Source organism: Aspergillus caelatus, assembly GCF_009193585.1.
Source record: "Aspergillus caelatus strain CBS 763.97 unplaced genomic scaffold BDV27scaffold_58, whole genome shotgun sequence".
Taxonomy (NCBI): domain Eukaryota; kingdom Fungi; phylum Ascomycota; class Eurotiomycetes; order Eurotiales; family Aspergillaceae; genus Aspergillus; species Aspergillus caelatus.
In genome coordinates, this window is record NW_022475321.1 from 87015 (window position 1) to 108094 (window position 21080).

The window sequence follows — 21080 nt, forward strand, 5'->3', positions numbered from 1 at the left end:
AAAGAATGAGATGGATAGAATCAGGGCTGAGGATCGAAGAATGAAAAAAATTTAGCTCTTGAAGAGTTGGGATATATATTGCTAGGTACTTTTATTTCTTTTATATCTAATATATATACTAAGATTGCCCTTTGGGAGAAGAGGGAGGGTGGGGGTGCTGATCTTGCTAGATCGCTAAGCCAGATCTTCCTTTCTGTTTCTTAATTGGAAGGATGGATTCTCTATAGGCATTACCGTATCTTACTCTACAACAGCTATAGCAGCAGGGAAGCCCAAGAGCGTAACTGAATTAGGAATATAGGGCGTTTCAAGATGAGATTCGGGAAATAAAGTCGTGAGTGTTCGGAGGGAAATCTGATTTTCAAAACGGACCGAGCTTGGCATTTTGTAGGCGTTCTTTATGGCTGGTACCGTCTTTCATTCTGGATACAGGAAGAACTCCTTTATCTGACCTGGAAACTCACGGCATGAACCAGCCGGTCTGGGGGCTTGAATCGCTAGTTCACTTGAGAGCAAGGGCTAATCACGCGAAGTGTACAAGTTAAACAAGTCACAAAGAAAACGAAAAACCCACTTAGCCCTACAAACTGGAGTCATATTTTAGGACAAATTTTGGTACTTTATATGGGGTATGCGAATAGTCTGGCCATCGCCACGCCACGCCACGCCACGCCACTATAGTGCTTAGAAAAAGGTTGAGTGTCCGTCTAAGCATTTTATTTCTAATCTGCAGAAGCATACCTTCCTATAGTGTGAATTGTAGGATATACTAATCTTTAGCTGAATGTAAGCCATTTATGCTGTGCATTTTGAAGGTAGAAGAAAGCCATATTAAGGTAAGATATTAAAGCATATTCTAATAGCAACAAGTTAAATGCCAAATCCAAGCCAGACCCCTTTCCCTTGTAATTAGTGCGTCCCCTCGCCTCATTTTAATTAAATATTCCATATCAACGTAAATCAGCATCAGCAGACGAACTTATTTCTTATCTGCTTTACCTCTCAGTCAAAAATTTCGTCACGTCCGTCAGGCACTTCCCGAACTTGGCCTTGTTGGCTTCCTTGTCTCTACTGTCGGTAACCAGGTACTTATGATTCCAATCGTTAAGCCACGGTACCAGATTTTGATCGATGCCCCTCATTATCTGATTCCAGGATAATTTATGTCCCCGTTTGTTGTCGTTCTGATGGTGACGATACAACCAGACGATGGCGTTTAGGTAAACAAACCAAAGCCAAGCGTCACCGATAGAGGCATCACGCTTCGAATCAAGGTTACGCCTGACCCCATCGTCTTTGGCGCGGTAGATAGCTCTATCAAGCTTATATATGTACTTGACAGCGTGGTAAAACTGGTAAGACCAGGACGAGATCGATCGAACGAGCAGTGGAGCTGGCACAGCATAGAAGTTAACTCGCCGACCACACAATGGACCCAGCGAATCCTTGAATTGTGGTAGCGTTTCAACAAGAGGTGCGAATCGGAAACCTTCTTCCGGCTTCAATAAAGGCACCTTCCCGTCTGACAAGAGCATGTAGTTTTTATCTCCGGGATCTAGATCTCCAAGAACTGGTTCAGGGAGGAAGTTGAAATGTGTCGTATGTTTGTAAAGGTCGACGCGGCCTACACCCCCTCTGTAGTGCAGGTGGGCGTCGGGCTTAGGTCTGCTCCCATTCGAGAGCTCCGCTTGACAAGCTCTTTTATTCTTGCAATTTAAAAACCTGGCGTCTCGAAGGGCTTTGAATGCATCTTGCAGTTTATTGTCTGGGACCACTATCTCCGAATTCTGTCCAATATTAGCGACCAATACTAGTAATATATTGTATGAAGCCTGACTTGCTCACCTGAGACATCGGTGCAAGGTAGTGACTGCTCAGTATATCTGCGTGGGATACATAGCAGGCGATACCGTTATGCTTGAGTGTGTCTGCTATGTAAGGGTCTGAAGAGAGCTTGCGCTTCTCAACCCAGTTCATTGAGGTCTTTGGCGCCATTTTATCAAGTTTGCGAGTCTCCATCTTGGAAATGTGGAACTGGAACGTGATGAGTTGATACTGTTTAATGCTAAGGTGAGATGGAGCTCCAATATATATACAGCTTTCCGGGACTGACCGAAGACATGGAAATAGAGGTGTCACACATCTAGCAGCGAATATTCGGATATCACCAGCTCTACACAAAGTGTCGTTCATTGCTGGTGATATAATAAATGGTCGAGTCATGGGATGTACCGATAAAAGGGTGTTCTCCTCTGAACAGAACAGAAGTATTATTTCTACAACCGCCAATTAGAGGTAAAAGATAGGAATATTCCCTATTCTAATCTTCCGCACGTTTTAGCTGTGACCAAAACCAAATTCTATGGCCTTAAGTCTACACAAGGACTCGATATTTTACAGATAGATAACACACCCTCTTCACAGGCTTTGTAGCTCATTAAAAAGTTTTATTTGTTGGTATATTCCCTTGAAATAGGACCTGGCACCTACATGCATGAATCCACAACACGAGCATGGTGTGCTTTCCAGATCAGCTGTTTTTGCATCTTTGTCTTCTTTGAGTCTTTAGGCTTAGAACTACATGGCTCCGACAGCTCTCGAGATCTTCCTAATATTCGTTACATCACCAGGATATACCACGTTTATCTGTGAGCTAGACTATAATCAAATACTGCGGCTTGACTGAAGCTCCCCCGCCACATGTATATGCAATGCGCTGCGTTATTGAGGGATTTAGACATAAAAGAAGAAAGGACGTTCATTGGCCATGTGACATCGGTAGAGGTCGGCCTGAATTCAAGTAGAATGTGGGGAAATTATCTTTGTTATCGTTTTCCCTGATACTACTAAAAGCATTGACTCTAATATAAACAATCGAATTAACCTATATCTCTACTTTTTGGCAGTACTGAAGTTTGTGGGCCCTCGGAAAAGGAAACCAAGATTTGGAGAACTTTCCGAGGATCCGGAAAACCCAATAAGACATAAATAAATAGCTACCGTAGTAGTTCTACAAGCTGGAAGATTCCTTATTCTTCGCTGAAGGATGGGCCACTGGGTTCACGAGTGTTCAATGCTGATATTAATTGAGTTTTGTGCTTCGATTGCTGATTAGTAGAGTGTATACAACTTCTTGCAGGACAGAGCGCTCAAAGGCTCTCCAGATTAACTGCCGTAGTCAAATATTTGATAAAAATACCCAATATACTCATTTTGAAGTGGTACAACTATCATATTCTCAGGATTGTGCCATTGTTTAACAATTGCTGATCTCTCGTGAACGCAAGGGCCTCTAGAATACGTAACGGAAATTCGAGTTCTCTTTGTCAGTGATATCTTCCAATGCTCCCGGCAAATGCTTCGAGTTGGAAGCATCTTTGTTTATTCTTTGGCTCGCATCTCTCTTTTTGTTCTCGCTCCTCAAATATATCCATAGTAAGACCACACATACGACCTCCAAAATGTGCGAAACAACCATGCTCCATATTCCAAGTGAGTAAGTGGGCTTCTGACTTTCCTTGTAGAAGAAAGGACCGGCAATGTTTCCCGCGCAATAACCAATAAAGAGGATACCACTGGAAGTCACCTTTTTCGTATGCCCTGCGATATTGGTAGTAGTCAACGATAGCAGCATCACAAACGACGCGTTATAGGAACCTGTCAGCTGTAGAGATTGTCAGAAACCGGCAAATTCCCGGAAAAGAGAAGGACAGTGAAACTACAGGTGCTACTTACATAGTAACATATGAGGCGGCCAACTTTGGCACTCTGAGGCACGAAGCACAGACCAAAAGCAGCAGCAATATTAGGGGCCAGAAAGATGAGAAGCATGAGGCATCTGCTATTGGGGGGCATTTTTGCGTTGATCCAGACACAGACCAGAATGACGACAGCGATAAAGATTCCGTATGGGATTTGAAGCAATGTGGTGCCGACTGCTGCAAGTTAGAAAAAGATAGTTTTGTGGCAATATTCTGGAAGACTGGACTGGAATCCTTACGAGTTGAGAAGCCAAATCCTTGAATGATGATCGTACCAAAGTTGGTGACACCCCCATTGACAATAGCCTGGAAGAAGGCGATCAAAAAGAAAAGGAAAACTTTGACGTCCGTAATGGCTTCAAGGAACTGATGCATCTTGAATTGTCGGTTCTCGATTCCCGTCTGATTCTCTCGTAGCCGGTTGACCATGATCGTTCGTTGTCCTGGCGTAAGATAGCGAGTGCTGATCGGTGAGTTGGGAAGCACCACGAGCATGACGATTCCCCATGCAATACACAAAGCTCCAATCATAATGAACTCATACTTCCAACTGGGTAGGGAGCCTTTGATTTGGCCAATTCCATAGCCAAGCACACCGCCACCTGCAATGCCTAATCCTAGGGCCGAGTACCAGATTCCAATTCGGATAGGTTGCTCGCTTCTTTTATACCACATGCTGGTGATGATCATGAAGGAAGGATCTGCACAGGCCTCTGCAGCACCGCTAAGCCCTCGGAGCACGGCGAGTGTCGCGAAGTTTGGTGAAACGGCTTGTAGGGCCAGGAGGACGCCCCATGCAATGATGTTCATGCTCAAGTAGGTCGCGGTGGGAAGTCGTTGCATCAGAAGATTTGTCGGTAATTGCCAAGCCAAGAAGCCAAAATAGAAAATCGAGGATAGCCAGCTATATTCATTTCCGGTAAGATGTAGGCTGTCTTCAATTCCGAAGATTGCTGCGTATGATAGTGTGGTTTTGTCAATCTAATCCGCCAGGTAGGAAATAGTTAACCGAGAATATCCAGAAAAGCACCTCGTGCTTGACATTTGTATCATGTCTCTCAGAATAGCTGATAACTCACATAGAAGAAGATGTAACACACGGATAGACAAGGTAGAATGATCCAATCTATCTTGCGTACGAGGCGCTTTTCCTCATCTGTGATACTAGTAGGATCTTGAATCTCGTCACATTCAAGGAAAGCATCCTCTGCATGGGACACATTCTCGACATGGTCCACGTTCTGTTTATATGCAACTTCAGTAGTCATGATAAAAAGAAATGCAAGTATGCACTTTGTTGATAGAACGGTGCGTTGTATTCAAGGATGAAGACTTGGTTAGGAAGAAATATTCAGCGCGATACACTGGACTAGGGCTGATAGACCCTTAGCAGCGCGGAAAACTGTCCCGCTACATATGAAGGGTGACAGGTGTCGTGACGCCAACTTGAAGTATATGTAGAAGAAAAGATAGCAAGTAAGGCTCAAGCTACGTTGATATACTTGGCAAAATCCTAAGAGATAGAAGCAAGGCAAAGGAGTCATAGGTACGAATTGAGGACGTCTGGACACACAGACAGAGAGACATGGCCGGTTTAGGAGAATTATTCGGAAAACATGCTGAGCTTCGGAAAACAAACCGGGTAAAGCCTTCGGCAGTATCCCCATTCAACATTGGTGTGCCCCAAAGGCATGCTATGTGCTGGACGTAATGATCGGGCTTGGAGATCCAAGGCTATTCGCCCGAAATGTAACCATACTCCGTATCTGATGCGACCCCAATATTAATCTAATCGAATGTCTTGTTGGACTGGGGTATCTGAGTGGAGGAAGTGGGCAACCCGGGGAATGTAATGTCTAATGTAGCTCCTCGGAAACATGAGAGCTATTTCGATATCCTCAAACCTTTGATAACGGGTAAAGGTTGAGAAGGCTAGTTTTGCAGCAGCTTTGAATGAAGCCGTACGCTGCTAGGCATCTAGGGCGAGAAATGGCTTCGCGAATTACAAAAAAATATCATCACAAAAAGCTGTGTAAAATAGAAAGATAATAAGCTAAGGCCCAAGCGGCCTCAAACTCTACTACAGAAGGCTTTCATCTAACTAAGCGAACAAGGCAGAATGTACAATAGATCTTGAAAGCAAAAAATGATCACCACCGCGGTGCCCAGGCAGCCACAAACCTCTTGATCAAGCCAGTATCAATCAATTCCACACCACCTTTTAGCGAAGGGCTCGCGCTCTCCGTCATCTCCATGGAAAATGTTAGCCCTGATCGGCCAGGGGCGTCATTATCGTATTTTTCGGCGAAGAAGCCCAGTAATTTGATCGTTGGGTTTTTCTGCGGATCCTGCTCGGATTCACGCAGACGTTGCACCCATTCTCTCCTGGGAAGGATATCAAACTTCAAGCCCGCCTGTTGTAGAGCGGGCAAGAGATCCTCCGTCCATCGGAAAGTTTTGGAATTCTGAACATGATAGACTACGCTTGGGTCGTGAGCAAAAACCTTGGCTTTGTCGTTGGGGACGATCCCACTTAGTTCTAAGATGGATCTCGCAACTACATCAACAGGAAGCCATGCCGGAGTCTCATCTAACGCCGGCAATGCTCCCAATGTTTTGGCGGTCTGGAGCATGAGGGGAATCGCCTCTGTTGGGTTCCAATACCCAGTAGCGGTGTCTCCAACAATTTGTCCAATTCTGAGAACCTTGGCTACCATTCCAGTAGTCCGGGCGGCTGCATGAACAATCCGCTCAGCCACAAGTTTGGACCGAGCGTAACCCATATGCTGGGCATGTGCAAGTTCAGGGATCGGGCCTTCAGCGATATTGGCTGGGAGAGGTGTAGCGGCAGCTGCAGAGATGGAGGAACAGAAGTAAAACTCAGCGGGCGAAGATCGGCGACTGGAAAGACAAAGGTTGATCATGTTCTGAACGCCTCTGATATGTTGTTGCTCAAAACTGCGAACACCCAACGTGAAGTTGACAGCCCAAGCTGCATGAATTACATGAGTCAAAGAACTATGCAGTTCATCGATGGCTGTGGCTGGAAGGCCAAGTTCTTCTTTCCCGAGGGTCGAAGGGAATGCGGCAATCTTGTACACATTCGTAATAGGTAGAGATCTTGAAGATAGACTCGAAAGCACGCGGTCCAGCGCGTTGTGCTCGGAAGTTGCGCGCACAAGACAGAAAATCTTCTTAACTGAAGGGTTGTCTAATAATTGAGAGAGGATATATACACCCAATGACCCAGTAGTACCCGTGAGAATCTAGATGCAAAGATCGTTAGGACGTTTATGTGAGGAATGCCAGATGACCCGTTACTTACCACAACTTGATCATTCGATGGCCGATTGTGAAAGGTCGAATACTGTGTGGTCATTTGTGACATCGCTTCCACCTCGCTCTCGGTAACGCATTCTTCTCCTGTGCGTAGCGCACTCAGATGCTTGGCCAGCTTTTCAACGGTGCCGCAGTCAAAGACAACATTGTGCGCCAGAGAGGCACCTCCAATGTCAATTTGTGACTGGAGAATACCACGCGCCTTGATTGCCTGTAAGCTGTCGACACCGGCCTCAAAGAGATCGGTGTCAATTGAGATATCTGAGAAGCCCAGATCGTTGCGGAACGTATCCAGCACAAAGCTTGTCAAGTCCGGCAACTCTAAAACACGACGGAGCCCTTCATTTGCATCGCCATTTTCTAGACGCGCATACGCAGCTTGAATCAAATCGTCGAACTCCACATAGCATTTGTTCCGGATCATGGTTCCCTTATCAGTCATTGGGTAAGAGCAAGAGTGATCCAGGATAATGACCATATTGCGCGAGATCTGACTGAATGCTTCAGCATTCTGGTTGGCTGCCACAATATCAGGCCAGATTCGATCCAGGACTTCCTCGGATGAGAGTCCCTCTGACTCGACACTGGGCACCACAATCAACCCAGGGAGTGGTTTTGACACACCAAACACGAGGTTATCCTTGACGAATATGTTTTGTCGGATACGATGTTCGATCGGCACAGGAAGAACTTTCTCTCCATTTACCAAAGTGACTCGATCGTCAATGCGGCCCAAGTATTTCCAAGCATCGGGGATAGAGGGGTGTTTGAGAAAAGTGTCGCGGGTGTGGAAAGAGTTTGGAGGGTCGTCAGAGTTGGAAGCAACTTTGGATTGTAGTCCATCGAGGACAATGCATTCATAGGAGCCGTCTCCAAGAGGCTTGAATTGCAAGAAAGGTTTCACCTTTTCCAATGGTCGAACGTAATTCCAAGCTTTGTCCTCTGGGGGTCTTGCGGATGTCATCAATTGTCCTAGCTCGGTGGCTCCGTAGTGGCTGATCAGCCGGACTCCAGCATTTACTAGCAGATCACCAAGAGCATCGGGGCAGCTGCTGCCTCCGAAGAGCACTTGTTCACATTTTGCTAGTTCATCGACACCGTCGTCCGTCTCACTCAGGAGTTTTAAGACGTACGGCACGCCGTGAAAGCTCTCCGGGGCAGCGACTTTCATCGTTTCTAGCACATTCTTCCCAGTCAGCGGAAGGTTGGCGTTGTAAAGTGCAATCCGTTTCCTTTTGAAGAGTGAGCGGAAGAAAGTAGAGAGACCATGGTTGTGGAAGAGTGGGAGAGTGAGTAGTGCTCGGTAGCCCTTGCTCGTACTGTAGTTGGAGATACAAGCCCCATGCGTTTGAAAGATTGGCTTGGGAAGACCAGTGGAGCCAGAAGAATGCACAATGAAAGCCCACTTTTGAGAAGCTTGCGGTGTCCAATAGTGCTGTGAGGGTGCACTCGATGGCTCCTTCGAGTAGTTTGCAAATTCCGGGACTAAAAATGTGGACACAGGTGAATGCTCCACCACTTTTTCGACAGCCTTTTGGTTGGACGGTGCGTATACAACGTGGTTGCATTTGGTCAGAGCGACTAGATTGCAATATGCCTCGGTGGAAAGGCGGGTGGAAAGTAGCAGAATGGAGTATCCCATTCGAGACAATGCGAAGAGCGACACGATGTAGTCGAGATTGGACGGGCCGAGGATGGAGACCACGCGGTTCTCAGTGGGATGAGAGAACTAAAACGAATAATTAACAATCACAATGTCCGTTCCTCTCACTTGGACTCAATATTTACCTCTGGAAGACCCGCTGACTTAAACGCCCTGATAGCGCCGTTGGCGAACCTGTGCAGGTCCCGCGGGGTATAATATTCATAATCGGTAACACCATGCGCACTTTTTGGATAGCCAACCAAGGGCTCATCTGGAGCATCCCGCACTAAGTTCTGTAGAACATCGTCGATTATACAGGGCGGCTGAGATCCGTCGGCTGGTGGACTTGGGGGCAGTTTGTGAGCGAATCCAGCCTTTGGGCTGACCTCACGCAGAGGCTCTAGTGTATTTGAGTATAACATGATGGATATGGCCCCTGTTATGCAACTCCTGATTGAACAAAATGCGCCCGATCATAACTCCTAGTAGGACATTTAAGTACTAACTCAGTCAAATAGTAGTAGTCCATGAGCCTTTACATTACTAGCTAGAGTAGCCAGTGAACCAATCGGATACCATTAAAAGGAAGCTTTGGCCGCAGGGTGCTTTCCCGGCGCCAAGCTGTCATTTCCGTACCCCACAAATTCGGCTATATGGAACTTTAGACCCATGGTCTTGCGAATCCCTGGAGAGGGAAATTAAAAACAACAAGTCACAACGGAAAAGGATGTTGCTAAGCGCCGGGGAGAAGTAAAACACAGTACAAACACTGGAGGTAAAGATATGGGGTCATGCGTTCCTTGAAGGAGACGTTGGGATCTCAATGTAGCCCAGGCATAGTATGAGAAGACAGTAATCGTTATGCTAGGAATCAATAAAGGAATACCCGACTCTCAGTATCCTATAAAGTAGCCTGACCTCCAAAGGGGAAGAGATGCCCACAACACACGATCGCTTTGACAGCACTAGAAAGTAAAAATGACTACGAAGCATTTTATCAACGATGGCACAACACTCGTCCAAGATAGTTTGCATGGACTGGCCTTGTCTAACCCTTTCTTGCGATATGACGAAGATATCAAAGGTAAGTACAAGACCAAGAGCACCCACGTGCTCTTCTCTAGTGCCACACACACATACACGAGGCATGCTAATGGCCAAAGCTATCATAAATCTACGCCATGACGGGAACAAGAATGTGACAATCATCTCAGGTGGAGGAGCTGGCCATGAACCCTCTTTTGTAGGCCTAGTCGGCGATGGCCTTCTCAGTGCCGCAGTCTCAGGGTCTATTTTTGCGTCTCCGAGTGTGCACCAAATTCAAACCACAATTTCTCGAGTGGGCGGCTCTGCCGGCACCCTGCTCGTGATCATGAATTACACGGGCGATGTACTGCACTTTCATCTGGCTGCTGAAAAGGCCCGCCTTGCTGGCTTTGACACTGCCGTGCTAGTCGTTGGGGATGATGTGTCGGTTGGTCGACGCAAGAGCGGCAGAGTCGGAAGACGAGGTCTTGCAGGTACTGTCCTCGTTGAGAAGGTTCTCGGGGCCCTGGCCAAACAGGGCAAGATGGATCTCCAGCAACTCTGCAAAATCGGTGAAGACTTAGTGAACAATCTTGCCACTGTCGGTGCTGCATTAGACCATGTTCACATTGTGGGAAAACCGACAACAGAATCGATAGACAATGCGGATCAGGTCGAAGTGGGTATGGGAATCCACAATGAGCCAGGTTGCTACGTGATCAAACCACAGCCAACCATTTCGACACTGGTGGACCAAATGTTGGACAAGTTATTGGATCCGACCGACTCAGATCGAGCTTATGTGTCATTTTCAGACAAACAATCCATTTGTTTGATGGTCAATAACTTGGGAGGTGTATCGAACATTGAGTTTTCCGCTATAACCAAGGCTGTGGTTGACCGGCTCGGTAAGCAATGTTGAATACCATCATCCGTAGATGTTCTCATCATTTCTGATCTTAAGGGGTAGGTAGATGGGGCATCACACCTATTAGGATATATTCCGGGGCTTTTATGACCAGCTTGGATGGGAAAGGCTTCAGTATCACACTCCTGCAAACCACTCCTCAAATTCTCACGGCGCTAGATGAGCCCGCCACCACCCCAGGGTGGAGGGTGACACCAGATCTCTATCAGGCATATGGAGTTGGCGAAGGACCGCACAAGAATGGCATATTTGACACAGGTGACGTTGATTCGATGGAACCCTCGCCCAGATCACTTTCTCAACTGACAGGTAAGTTGTCTCCCAAAACCCATCTCCATAATTGACAACCTGCCAATACTCTTTCGATAGTCAACGAGAAAGACCTGATGGCATCTCTCAAGCGGGCTTGTGATGGGGTGATAGCGGCCGAGGTAGAGATTGATCAAGTCGATTCGCTGGTGGGCGATGGAGATTGCGGATCGACACTCGCGCGAACTGCTCAGGCTATCCTTCGGGAAATTGTTAACAAAGGCAATTATAACCGTGATAGTGGAGATATAATCCAACTCCTTGAGACTCTAGCAATCGTCGTTGAGAACAATATGGACGGTACGTCCGGGGCGCTTTATGCAATCTTCCTAAACGCTCTGGCTGCTTCTCTCCGGGCCGTCGGTGCGAAGCTGCCCAAAGAGCGGCCGGTTGAACGTTCAGATTGGGTGAAGGCTTCTGGTGACGCACTCCAAGCTGTACGCCAAGCTACACCTGCTTTGGTAGGAGACCGCACTGTTATGGACGCTTTGATACCCTTCATAGCATCTCTGCAGTCCGACTCACCAGTAGCTGTAGCCCTTGCTGCAGCACGAGAGGGGCGTGACAGCACAAAGGGGATGGCCGCATCCCTTGGCCGCGCTGTCTACGTTCCTCCGGAAGTGTGGAGTAAGGTTCCAGACCCTGGGGCGATGGGCTTGGTGTATCTTTTGGAGGGTCTTTTGGGTGCTTGAGGGAGTCTCATAGCTCGCTTGTAAGGTTATATAACTCTTTAAGGTTGCCATCAATAAATTGACAGCCGTCGATATGATTTAGCTCGATAAGATCAATGAGTTCCACAAGCATAACAAAACACTGAATTGAGGAAGCTTTAATAGTCATGGACTATTGCCGTGAAGGCTAGTACGATACCATACATATAAGAATCCGTGGCTCTGAACAATCATCCGATGCTCTAACTATGAGAGGTTAGAAAATAGAATAGCCAACCCTCCCAAACCCCCAACAGTCAAGGAATTGAGAGGTTCACAGCCTGGGAATTTATCCTCCACTATTTGTATATACTTGGTAATCTCCGGAGTGTGAGCCTGAGCAGCAAGTTGAATCACTCGCAGACATAAAAATACGATGGTAGAGAATCTATAATAATGTGTAAACTGCATGTGTAGAATTAGCCTTAAGAATTAAACCCCTGGAAGAATCTTCCTTCTCAACCATAACATGGTGTACATTAGGCTATATATATTCTAACAGGAGTAAGTTACAAAGGTGCAACCCAGGGCAACCTGAATCGTAGATTCAGATTTATGTGATCTTTTGGTCTTTTGATATGTATAGCTCTAGATACAGTCTTACATATATTGAAGTAATATTTTATTACATCTTACCACTCTCTCCACTCCCCGCCAGGACCTTCAAAGCAGGGGCTTCTCCAAGCTTTGGCGTCGACTGCTGCAGCTCTAATCTTTCCCTCGTCAATCTCTATGCCTAGACCGGGACCCCGCATAAGATCCAGCATGCCGTCCTTTACTGTCCAAACTTCAGGGTTCTTGATATATGTCCCAATATCCGCCGACCCATGATTATAGTGGATGCCCAAGCTCATTTCTTGAATCGCAAAATTAGCTGACACGGCATCAACCTGAATATTCGCAGCGAGAGCAATTGGGCCGAGAGGGCAATGCGGTGCCAAAGCCACATCGTAAGCTTCACCCATGACGGCAATACGACGCAGCTCGGAAATCCCTCCAACGTGACTAATATCCGGTTGAAGAATACTGACCGAGGCTGATTCTAAAAATGGCTTGACATCCCAACGCGAGTGTAGACGCTCTCCAAAGGCAATAGGAATGGGGACCAATTTGGACAAAGCAGCCACAGACTCTGGATGCTCAGAGAGCAAGGGCTCCTCAATAAACAATGGCTCGTGCGGAGCGAGCTTATGTGCAAGCTGAATGGCCATTGCCTTGTGCACCCGGCCGTGAAAGTCCACACCAGCATCTAATCCGAGAGACTTGACAGTCTTCAGACGCTCCACTGAGGCGTTGAGCGCGGCGGGGGAGTCCAGCCAACCAAGATCTTCGGTCGCGTTCATTTTCACGGCCTTGAATCCCTGCGCAATGCGACCGCGACTGGCACGCCAAGGAATTATCAGCTCACATGAAATGACGAAGGGCAATTCGGGTGTCATGTCTTACGCTTGTGCCTCGACATCTCCCGGGCGATCCCCGCCTATCCAAGCATAAACCCGCAGCTTGTCACGGACCTTCCCACCGAGTAACTCATATATAGGCACACCAAAACGTGAAGCTGGAGAAAGAATGAACGGAAATCAGCTCATGATACTGGTGCTATAGCTGTTTGTTCGAGCTCACCCTTCAAATCCCATAACGCGATATCAATGCCAGACAGAGCACTCATTAGGATTGGGCCGCCACGGTAGAAGCCCATGCGATAACCATTCTGCCATATATGTTCAATGTCACTAAAACATGAAGTGAGTACTCAATTCAAGGAACGGAAAAGAGAATAGCAAAGGGTTCATACTTGGCATCCAGGCCAACAAATCGCTCGACAAAGGCATCGAGACAACCTTCAACTGCTTCTGTATGACCCTCTAGCGAAGCTTCACCCCAGCCGAAATTGCCCTCCGAGTCTGTAATTTTGACGAAAAGCCATCGTGGAGGCACTCTAAAATATTCAATTTGCTTGATTGGAGCCATTGCGTTGTTGCGTTACCTGCGAATAGATGAGGAGGGTTGGGAATTCAGGTTTCTCATATGAATGTAACAATGACTAGGAAATCAGCAAACTTGACTTCGGGTTTTCGCTAAGTCGATAGGTAATCAAAAACCCATCATCTGATGGCAACACTTGGCCACTTCAATAAAGTGAAGACGATACGAACAAAAGTGGCCTGGAATATTTTCCGTCACAGCCAGTACTTGCCGAGGCGATCGCATTTCGGAAAAAGGCTTCGAATGTCACATCTGACAAATTGCGGACTGTCACAATAGTCGTAATACCGGAAAAGTAGGATCTTCATGGAAATATACTGGGGAATATTAGGGTTGTTGACAGGCTGAATCGCATTCGACCCGAATCCGCCCTGATTTCTCTTCGGTAAGCCGAGGGGTGCCTTAGATAATTAAGATCTAGTGTATGACTTTAGGTACATTTTTAAAGTGTTATATTTCTATCAGTTTTTTATCCATTGAATTGACATTCTTAATATCTATATGTGTAAATATAAAGTAAAATCTAAAAGTCTAGATCGTTAGACCACATCATAGGATACTTTCAGATTACCAATCCAGGAAACATTTCCATACTTTTGGTTTCCGGTCAACTTATCCGAGTATCGGCTGGTTCACTTTGTGACCAAGGAAACCGATCTCTTGACGCATTCATACTTAGAGACTTTAATATTTTGAATAGTTCTTCTAGCCAGATACACAGATACTTCCTAAGTCTACTCTTCATTATCGAATCATCTTTTTGTACAACAATGGCGTCAGGTCGGATCTTCAAGTTGAGTAGCGGGTACAGCATGCCCGCCGTTGGCCTGGGTACATGGGTATGTACAAGATGCAGGAGAGTATTTCGCTCTGTCCATGGCTGACATTGAGGGTCCCTCCAGCAATCGAAGAACGATGAAGTCTGTCAAGCAGTGAAGGCAGCTCTAGAAGCAGGCTACCGACACATTGACGCGGCTGCTGTGTACGGCAACGAAAAGCAAGTCGGAGATGGCATCAAGGCGTCCGGGGTCCCGCGCAGTGAAATTTTCGTATGTATGCCCAAAATTGCACACTTACCGTCCTGGAAGGATTTCATATAGCATACTGAACAGTCGGATTCAACTGTGTAGTTGACCAGCAAGCTATGGAACACCCACCACAAACCTGAACATGTCGAGGAAGCCGTGAATAAATCACTCGCTGATCTGCAAACTGATTACCTTGATCTATACCTGGCAAGTTACATTGTGCTCTGTTTCTTCTCGAAATGGTTACTGACTCGATCATTTTCTGACACAGGTTCACTGGCCTGTAGCGTTCCGACACTCCAATGAAACCATTCAGCCGGTCGATGCCAAGACAGGCCTCATCGACGTGATTGATGTGCCTATCAAGGATACGTGGGCAGCGATGGAACGTCTTGTAGAGCAAGGAAAGATTCGCACGATTGGTGTTAGCAACTTCACCCAGGCGAAGATTGAGGAATTGTTCAAGACGCATGTGGCATTGCCCAGACTGAAGCACTCTTCCGGAAGCTGACCTGATTCTAGTGCCAAAATTCGACCCGCTGTGAACCAAATCGAAGCCCATCCTTACCTTCAGCAACGGGAATTGCTTCAGTGGTCTAAAGACAATGTACGTGCTCAACTCTTAATATGTCACATTCGGGCATAACTGTGACGCTGGTCCTGATCCTGATGTTCTGTTGCAGCAAATTATTGTTACAGGCTATTCTCCTCTCGGAAACAATATTTATAACATTCCTCGGTGCGTCGACACACTTACATGAAAACAAAAAGTGCTTATTTGTTCACATGTTCTTGTAGGGCTGTTGACGATGACTTGGTGATTGAAGTTGCCCGCCGACTGGGTAAAACACCGGCGCAAATTTTGATCAGCTGGGCGGTTCAGCGCGGGACGGTGGTTCTTCCCAAGTCCATTACGCCCGAGAGAATTCGGAGCAACTTCGATGGTAAGACCTCACTCATTTAATTGTTCAGTCTTCCCGAATATCCGCATAGCCCCAGCTAATACGTCATTTGTATCAGACTTCATACTCCCCGAGGACGCATTCGAAGCTATACAGAGCCTGGAGAAGCACCAACGCATGAACTTTCCGGCCAGATTAGGTGTTGATATCTTTGGAGAAGTTGGTGAGGCCAGCGCTCGTGAAAGTGCACTGGCCTGGGCTGCGGAGCAGAAGAAGCTTGCCAGCCACTGAGATTGTGCTCTTCTCACCGTGGACCGCATGGATACATATAATGTTGGGGGAATAAAGTGTTCAAGGCGCGACCCTTGATGTCATTGGCATTTTGGTCGAGTGGGATTGACATATAATAACGGATAATCTCTTCTCTGTTTCTCATTAAAATTATGATACTTAGAATTTGCCATAGAAGTTGTTCATACTGTTAGGTTAACACTTCACCCTATTTCCCAGGCGAGTGAGTGACTGATGCCGCAGATGAATTGATTGGCACGTCCTTTTCCTAGCGCGGTCAATCTCGGATCTATGGACTTATCCGTCTTCTGCGGGGCATCTAGTCGGATATGCAGTATAGACTTTCAATCCTTGGAAAAACTACTGGTCTTGTCTTTCTCTGGGCCAATCGCTTACCCCATGGGGAGCCTTTGCTTACCCCAGAGAATTGAACCACAAAGCTTGGTCATGCCCAGCAACTTTAAATGGATCGCCTTGGTCTGCTGTTTGTGGATTTCCCATCCCGCCAATTTTCTTGGAAGTTGAAGTCTCTTGGCTCTCTTCCTTCTGTATCTTCCGAGTTGAACCAAAATTTACAATCTTACATTATGGAAGGTACTAAGGACTCCGCAACCCATCACATCGAGCAATATGTCGTCGAAAATCCCAAGGACCAAAATCGGCGGTCCGTACCGACTGCTTTGATTGATTGGTCTCCAGAAGAGAGAAGGCAGCGGGAAAAAGCGCTGGTCAGGAAAATTGACACCCGACTACTGATGATCATGTTGGTAATGTACATCCTCAACTACTTGGATCGCAACAACATTGCAGCGGCAAAGTTGGCTGGACTGCAAGATGACCTAAACCTCAAGGGGGAACAATATCAGGTAAGACAATATCAGTGGAACGAGGACTGAGATTCATTTCTAGATCTGACCCCAATTCAAAGGTCTGCGTTAGTATCTTGTTTGTCGGATACCTCCTGATGCAAGGTAAATCTTAAGCTTTGCGACCTTATCGGAAATGACAAGGGCTAATTACAGTAGTGCCTTCGAACATGATCCTCAACAAATTCGGTAAACCTTCGATTTACTTGCCAGGCTGCATGGTGGTATGGGGTGTCATCTCGTGTTTGACTGCAGTCACAAAGGACTTCGGGGGCTTGCTAGCCGTCCGATTCTTCCTTGGGTTTGTTGAGGCGGCTTATTTTGTGAGTAAACACTGGCTCCCGCTTACGGATCGCTCTACATTGCTAATATGCTCTAGCCTGGCTGTCTCTATCTCCTATCAGCGTGGTATACAAGGAAGGAATTAGTTAAACGGACCGCACTACTATACGCGGGATCATTAATTTCAGGTGCATTCTCAGGCTTAATCTCCGCTGGTATCACAAGCGGCTTGAATGGCGCCCGAGGTATCGCAGCTTGGAGATGGCTCTTCATTATAGAAGGCTCACTGACGGTATGTGCCACTATATCAGCAGAGCCAATATTAGTACTGATTTCATTAGGTTTTTGTGGCTTTATTCGCTTTCTTTATTGTGCCTGATCTTCCCAGGACTACACCCTGGTTAAGTGACGATGAGAAAGTACTTGCGGCCTGGAGACTAGAAGAAGATATCGGTGAGGATGACTGGGTGGATAGTGAGCATCAAAGCATGTTCCATGGTGCAAAGCTTGCTATCTTGTAAGATCAATCACGTATCCTGGATCTCCACTGTTAGACTAACTCTGTTTAACCAGGGACCCAAAAGCCTGGCTACTGCTTGGCGTCATCTACGGCTGTACATCATCCGGTGCTGTAACCACTTTCTTCCCAAGGTGAAAGATCCTCTCCTGAATAGCTCCATAGCTCTTGGTATGAACATTGAAACTGACTTCTTCAAGTGTGATGTCTGGACTTGGCAAGAATAACATTGATACTCTACTCCTGACGACCCCACCATATCTCATAGGCACAATTATTGTGTTGATTCATGCTTGGAATGCCGACCGTACAGGAGAACGATACCTTCATCTTTGCCTTCCACCCATTTTTGCTATTGTGTCTTTCATCCTATATATGGCAGGAAACAACTTTGCCGCTCGTTATGTGTAAGTCCGCACAATTTGTGATACAATTGAGCAGCTATTAACAGAGGCCTGAAGTGCAATGTGCATCATGCTAGGTAGTATTTATGCCAGCTACGTTGTTGCCCTCGGATACATTTCGAACAGTAAGAACATCCTTTGGCGATCTTGCAATTGACTAAATTAATAATAACGAATTTAGTTCTGCCGCGCCCCGCCTCAAAACGTGCAGCTGCTTTGGCCTTTATCAATTGTCTTAGTAACGTGGCCCAAATCTACACGCCTTACCTTTACCCCGGTAGGATCCCTTATCAGAAAAGGCGACCATGTGGAGGCGATTGCTAACCGCTATATGCAAAGATTCCGCCGCGCCTCGATATATTACCGCTTTTAGTGTCAATATCGGGATGTGCAGTATGACGATCATATTTTCGACTATCCTTCGCATTTATCTCGGGAGATTAAACAAGAAGCTCGATCAAGAGGAGGGTACCGATTTGCCCACGTCCGCCGGTCCTAGTGAAGGGCATGATGTGTCTGAGTTGGTCGTCAACCGGGGCTTCCGGTTCTTGCTTTAGAAAAGAAGGCATTGTCTAATGTACAAAGGTATTATTGATTTCTCTAAACGATGGTCTTTCTTATTGGAAATTCTCCGGTCTCTTTACATTTCCGAGAACAGAATGGCATTTACAGAGAAATTGAACAATGAATTATAATTGATGAACCTATGATGCGGGTTGTATATTGGGATTTGGTTAGGATAGAAATGGCACTTCACGAATTCCAGATGTAACCAGTTAGGGTACACCCTTGCGTACCCTTGCCCCTCCTTGTGATTCGGAACAAAGCTCAATGCATTGTTCAGTGTCGGTAATAACCATGTTAATTTCCACTAATTATGGAGCAAAAGCGGGTTAAATTACGGTATTTCGATATACCAGGCCCACCGGGTGAAGATCATCCGAGGAATGTCGCCTACGCCGATTGTTTTCTTGTGAACCATTGTCCTTCACTCCTTGCGCGATCAAAGCATTCAACACGGTACGATGGCTGGCTCCAAGCAACACCAATTCAAAGATTATCCGGAGCCTAGAAAGGGGTGAGCGCACCTTCTAGCCTTCTCTTGGCAAATGGACTGGAATATTAACCGTACTCCTTGTCAGGCCTGATCTTCCACCCACTTATGACCGGAAGCCCAACCCGGCACTCCGCGGTGTCATTCTAAGTGTTGGCGCGTGGCTGTATGTTACATCCAACAGAGGCAGTGCCCCTGTATCCTCCGTAGCATATGAACTAATCATCAATAGGCTGGACCGGTTGTGGTTCCTACCACAGGTAATCTGGTCGAACGCGGGATTTGGGTCTCTCCGGGCGATCCGGTCCCACCTGGATTACATTGAGCCTCGTTATGACCCAACCGTTGTCCCTCTGAAGGGTGGTAGTGAAGAAATTACCGGTTATTCTGTTGTGAACACAGTCTCGGCACCTCCGGTAAAATACCCTACTAAATACTACTCGGTCGCGGATTACCATGAGCTTTACAAATCAGGAGACTTGACACCTACTGCAGTCGTCAGGGGACTCCTCCCATTGATCCGACGCGATTTGTCCACGCCTGGTAAACATTCTATTGCATTTGTTGACAGTCGAATCGACTTTGTTCTTGCTGCCGCCGAGGCGTCTACCCGTCGTTACAAAGAAGGGCGACCGCTCGGCTTGTTCGACGGTGTTCCTGCCGCAGTGAAAGATGAGTTCGATCTCGATGGGTACCGTACTAATATTGGCTCGCTAAATGATTACACCCTTGACCCAAAATCGGACGATCCGTCCATCACCAATTGGTGTATTAGACAGCTGGAGAAAGCTGGAGCGATCGTAGTGGGGAAGGTCTCGATGCATGAGTTCGGACTTGGTACGGATTTTGCACCTCATCGTTGTTGTATACTAACACCGCATCAGATACCACTGGAAACAATATTCACTACGGCACTCCGCCAAACCCATATCACCCGGACTACTACACCGGCGGAAGTTCCTCCGGATGTGCATACGCCGTTAGCACGGGCTTAGTCCCCATCGCTCTAGGCACAGATGGTGGAGGAAGTGTCCGTATCCCATCGTCGTTCTGCTCCGTGGTGGGGTTAAAGCCGACTCACAACCGACTTTCGCATTATCCAAGCGTCAACTACGCCAGTACCACCAGTGTGATTGGGCCACTCGCTGCAGACATTCGCTCTCTCGCTGAAGCGTATCACGTTTTCGCCACGCCAGGTCCAGATACACCATTCCCAGCCCCAGGTCCGCTCTCACTGTCCCCGTCCACTAGAGAAAAGAAGATCCTTGGTATCCCAGAGATATGGTTCTCCCGAGCGACCCCGGACGTCCAACGTCTCTGCCGCTCCCTGCTGGACAAGCTTGTCACCGAGAAAGATTACACCATTGTTCCAATTGATATCCCCTTCCTCGTCGAGGGCCAGACAGCCCACGCCATGACCATCTTAGCTGATGCTGCGGCTCTTCTCCCCGATACCACCAATATCACGGCTCCGAATCGCATTCTCCTGACTCTAGGCCGTACGACTCCCGCTACTGATTACCTTCTCGCACAGAAGCTTCGTCGGCTTCTGATGCAGCATCTTGCTGCCCTCTGGGAAGAATTCCCTGGCATGATCATCGTGACTCCTACTACTGCGTGTGCGGGTTGGCCCGTTGTATCCAAGTCGGAGTTGAAATGGGGACTTAGTGATGGGGACCGCACACTGAAGGCCATGGAGTATGTATGGCTAGCGAACTTTACTGGTATTCCTGCGATTAGTGTTCCGGCGGGATATGCCGATCCCGAGGGTAATCATAGTAACGAGGGAACGGTTCCGGTGGGGCTAATGGGGAATGGAGAATGGGGTAGCGAAGAGCAGTTGTTGCAGTGGGGATTGGAGGCCGAGGAGCTCGGGGCAGACTTGCGTGAGAGGCCACCAATTTGGGAGGATGTCATTCAGAGGGCTAAGTGGGTTGCATCCAGCAGTGGTTCCGGCGAAACTGCATAGATAGAAAGGTACAGATAGATTTTTAGATCCCTCAATAAGACATTAGATACGCCGTAGGTTTAT

At 47.1% G+C, this 21080-nt stretch overlaps 7 protein-coding genes across 7 annotated transcripts; 3 read left to right on the plus strand and 4 right to left on the minus strand.

Moving 5' to 3' along the window:
- Nucleotides 1-995: 995 nt before the first annotated feature.
- BDV27DRAFT_156332 (uncharacterized protein) lies at nucleotides 996-2019 on the minus strand (the record flags this gene model as incomplete). Its single annotated transcript, XM_032072312.1, has 2 exons — nucleotides 996-1787; nucleotides 1846-2019. The coding sequence occupies 2 exons, from the start codon at nucleotides 2017-2019 to the stop codon at nucleotides 996-998; spliced, it is 966 nt and encodes a 321-aa protein (XP_031929114.1).
- Nucleotides 2020-3292: 1273 nt separating this feature from the next.
- Nucleotides 3293-5029, minus strand: BDV27DRAFT_156333 (MFS general substrate transporter; the record flags this gene model as incomplete). The annotated part of the gene is made up of 4 exons (XM_032072313.1): nucleotides 3293-3664; nucleotides 3736-3935; nucleotides 4001-4742; nucleotides 4841-5029. 4 exons carry the CDS (start codon nucleotides 5027-5029, stop codon nucleotides 3293-3295), a joined length of 1503 nt encoding a protein of 500 aa, XP_031929115.1.
- Nucleotides 5030-5911: 882 nt separating this feature from the next.
- Nucleotides 5912-9167, minus strand: BDV27DRAFT_143954 (putative NRPS-like enzyme; the record flags this gene model as incomplete). Its single annotated transcript, XM_032070180.1, has 3 exons — nucleotides 5912-7027; nucleotides 7087-8829; nucleotides 8889-9167. 3 exons carry the CDS (start codon nucleotides 9165-9167, stop codon nucleotides 5912-5914), a joined length of 3138 nt encoding a protein of 1045 aa, XP_031929116.1.
- A 556-nt stretch (nucleotides 9168-9723) lies between these two features.
- On the plus strand, nucleotides 9724-11700 carry BDV27DRAFT_156335 (dihydroxyacetone kinase; the record flags this gene model as incomplete). The annotated part of the gene is made up of 4 exons (XM_032072314.1): nucleotides 9724-9829; nucleotides 9909-10679; nucleotides 10742-11008; nucleotides 11069-11700. The coding sequence occupies 4 exons, from the start codon at nucleotides 9724-9726 to the stop codon at nucleotides 11698-11700; spliced, it is 1776 nt and encodes a 591-aa protein (XP_031929117.1).
- Nucleotides 11701-12350: 650 nt separating this feature from the next.
- Nucleotides 12351-13689, minus strand: BDV27DRAFT_171173 (enolase C-terminal domain-like protein; the record flags this gene model as incomplete). The annotated part of the gene is made up of 4 exons (XM_032075527.1): nucleotides 12351-13098; nucleotides 13165-13276; nucleotides 13342-13451; nucleotides 13514-13689. 4 exons carry the CDS (start codon nucleotides 13687-13689, stop codon nucleotides 12351-12353), a joined length of 1146 nt encoding a protein of 381 aa, XP_031929118.1.
- Nucleotides 13690-14474: 785 nt separating this feature from the next.
- BDV27DRAFT_171175 (aldo/keto reductase) lies at nucleotides 14475-15992 on the plus strand (the record flags this gene model as incomplete). Its single annotated transcript, XM_032075528.1, has 8 exons — nucleotides 14475-14543; nucleotides 14607-14753; nucleotides 14835-14939; nucleotides 15004-15200; nucleotides 15255-15339; nucleotides 15416-15471; nucleotides 15531-15676; nucleotides 15753-15992. The coding sequence occupies 8 exons, from the start codon at nucleotides 14475-14477 to the stop codon at nucleotides 15923-15925; spliced, it is 978 nt and encodes a 325-aa protein (XP_031929119.1). The 3' UTR covers nucleotides 15926-15992.
- A 694-nt stretch (nucleotides 15993-16686) lies between these two features.
- BDV27DRAFT_143958 (amidase signature domain-containing protein) lies at nucleotides 16687-21017 on the plus strand (the record flags this gene model as incomplete). Its single annotated transcript, XM_032070181.1, has 6 exons — nucleotides 16687-16791; nucleotides 17415-17590; nucleotides 17647-17724; nucleotides 19137-19214; nucleotides 19281-19885; nucleotides 19933-21017. 6 exons carry the CDS (start codon nucleotides 16687-16689, stop codon nucleotides 21015-21017), a joined length of 2127 nt encoding a protein of 708 aa, XP_031929120.1.
- Between the last annotated feature and the right edge of the window lie 63 nt (nucleotides 21018-21080).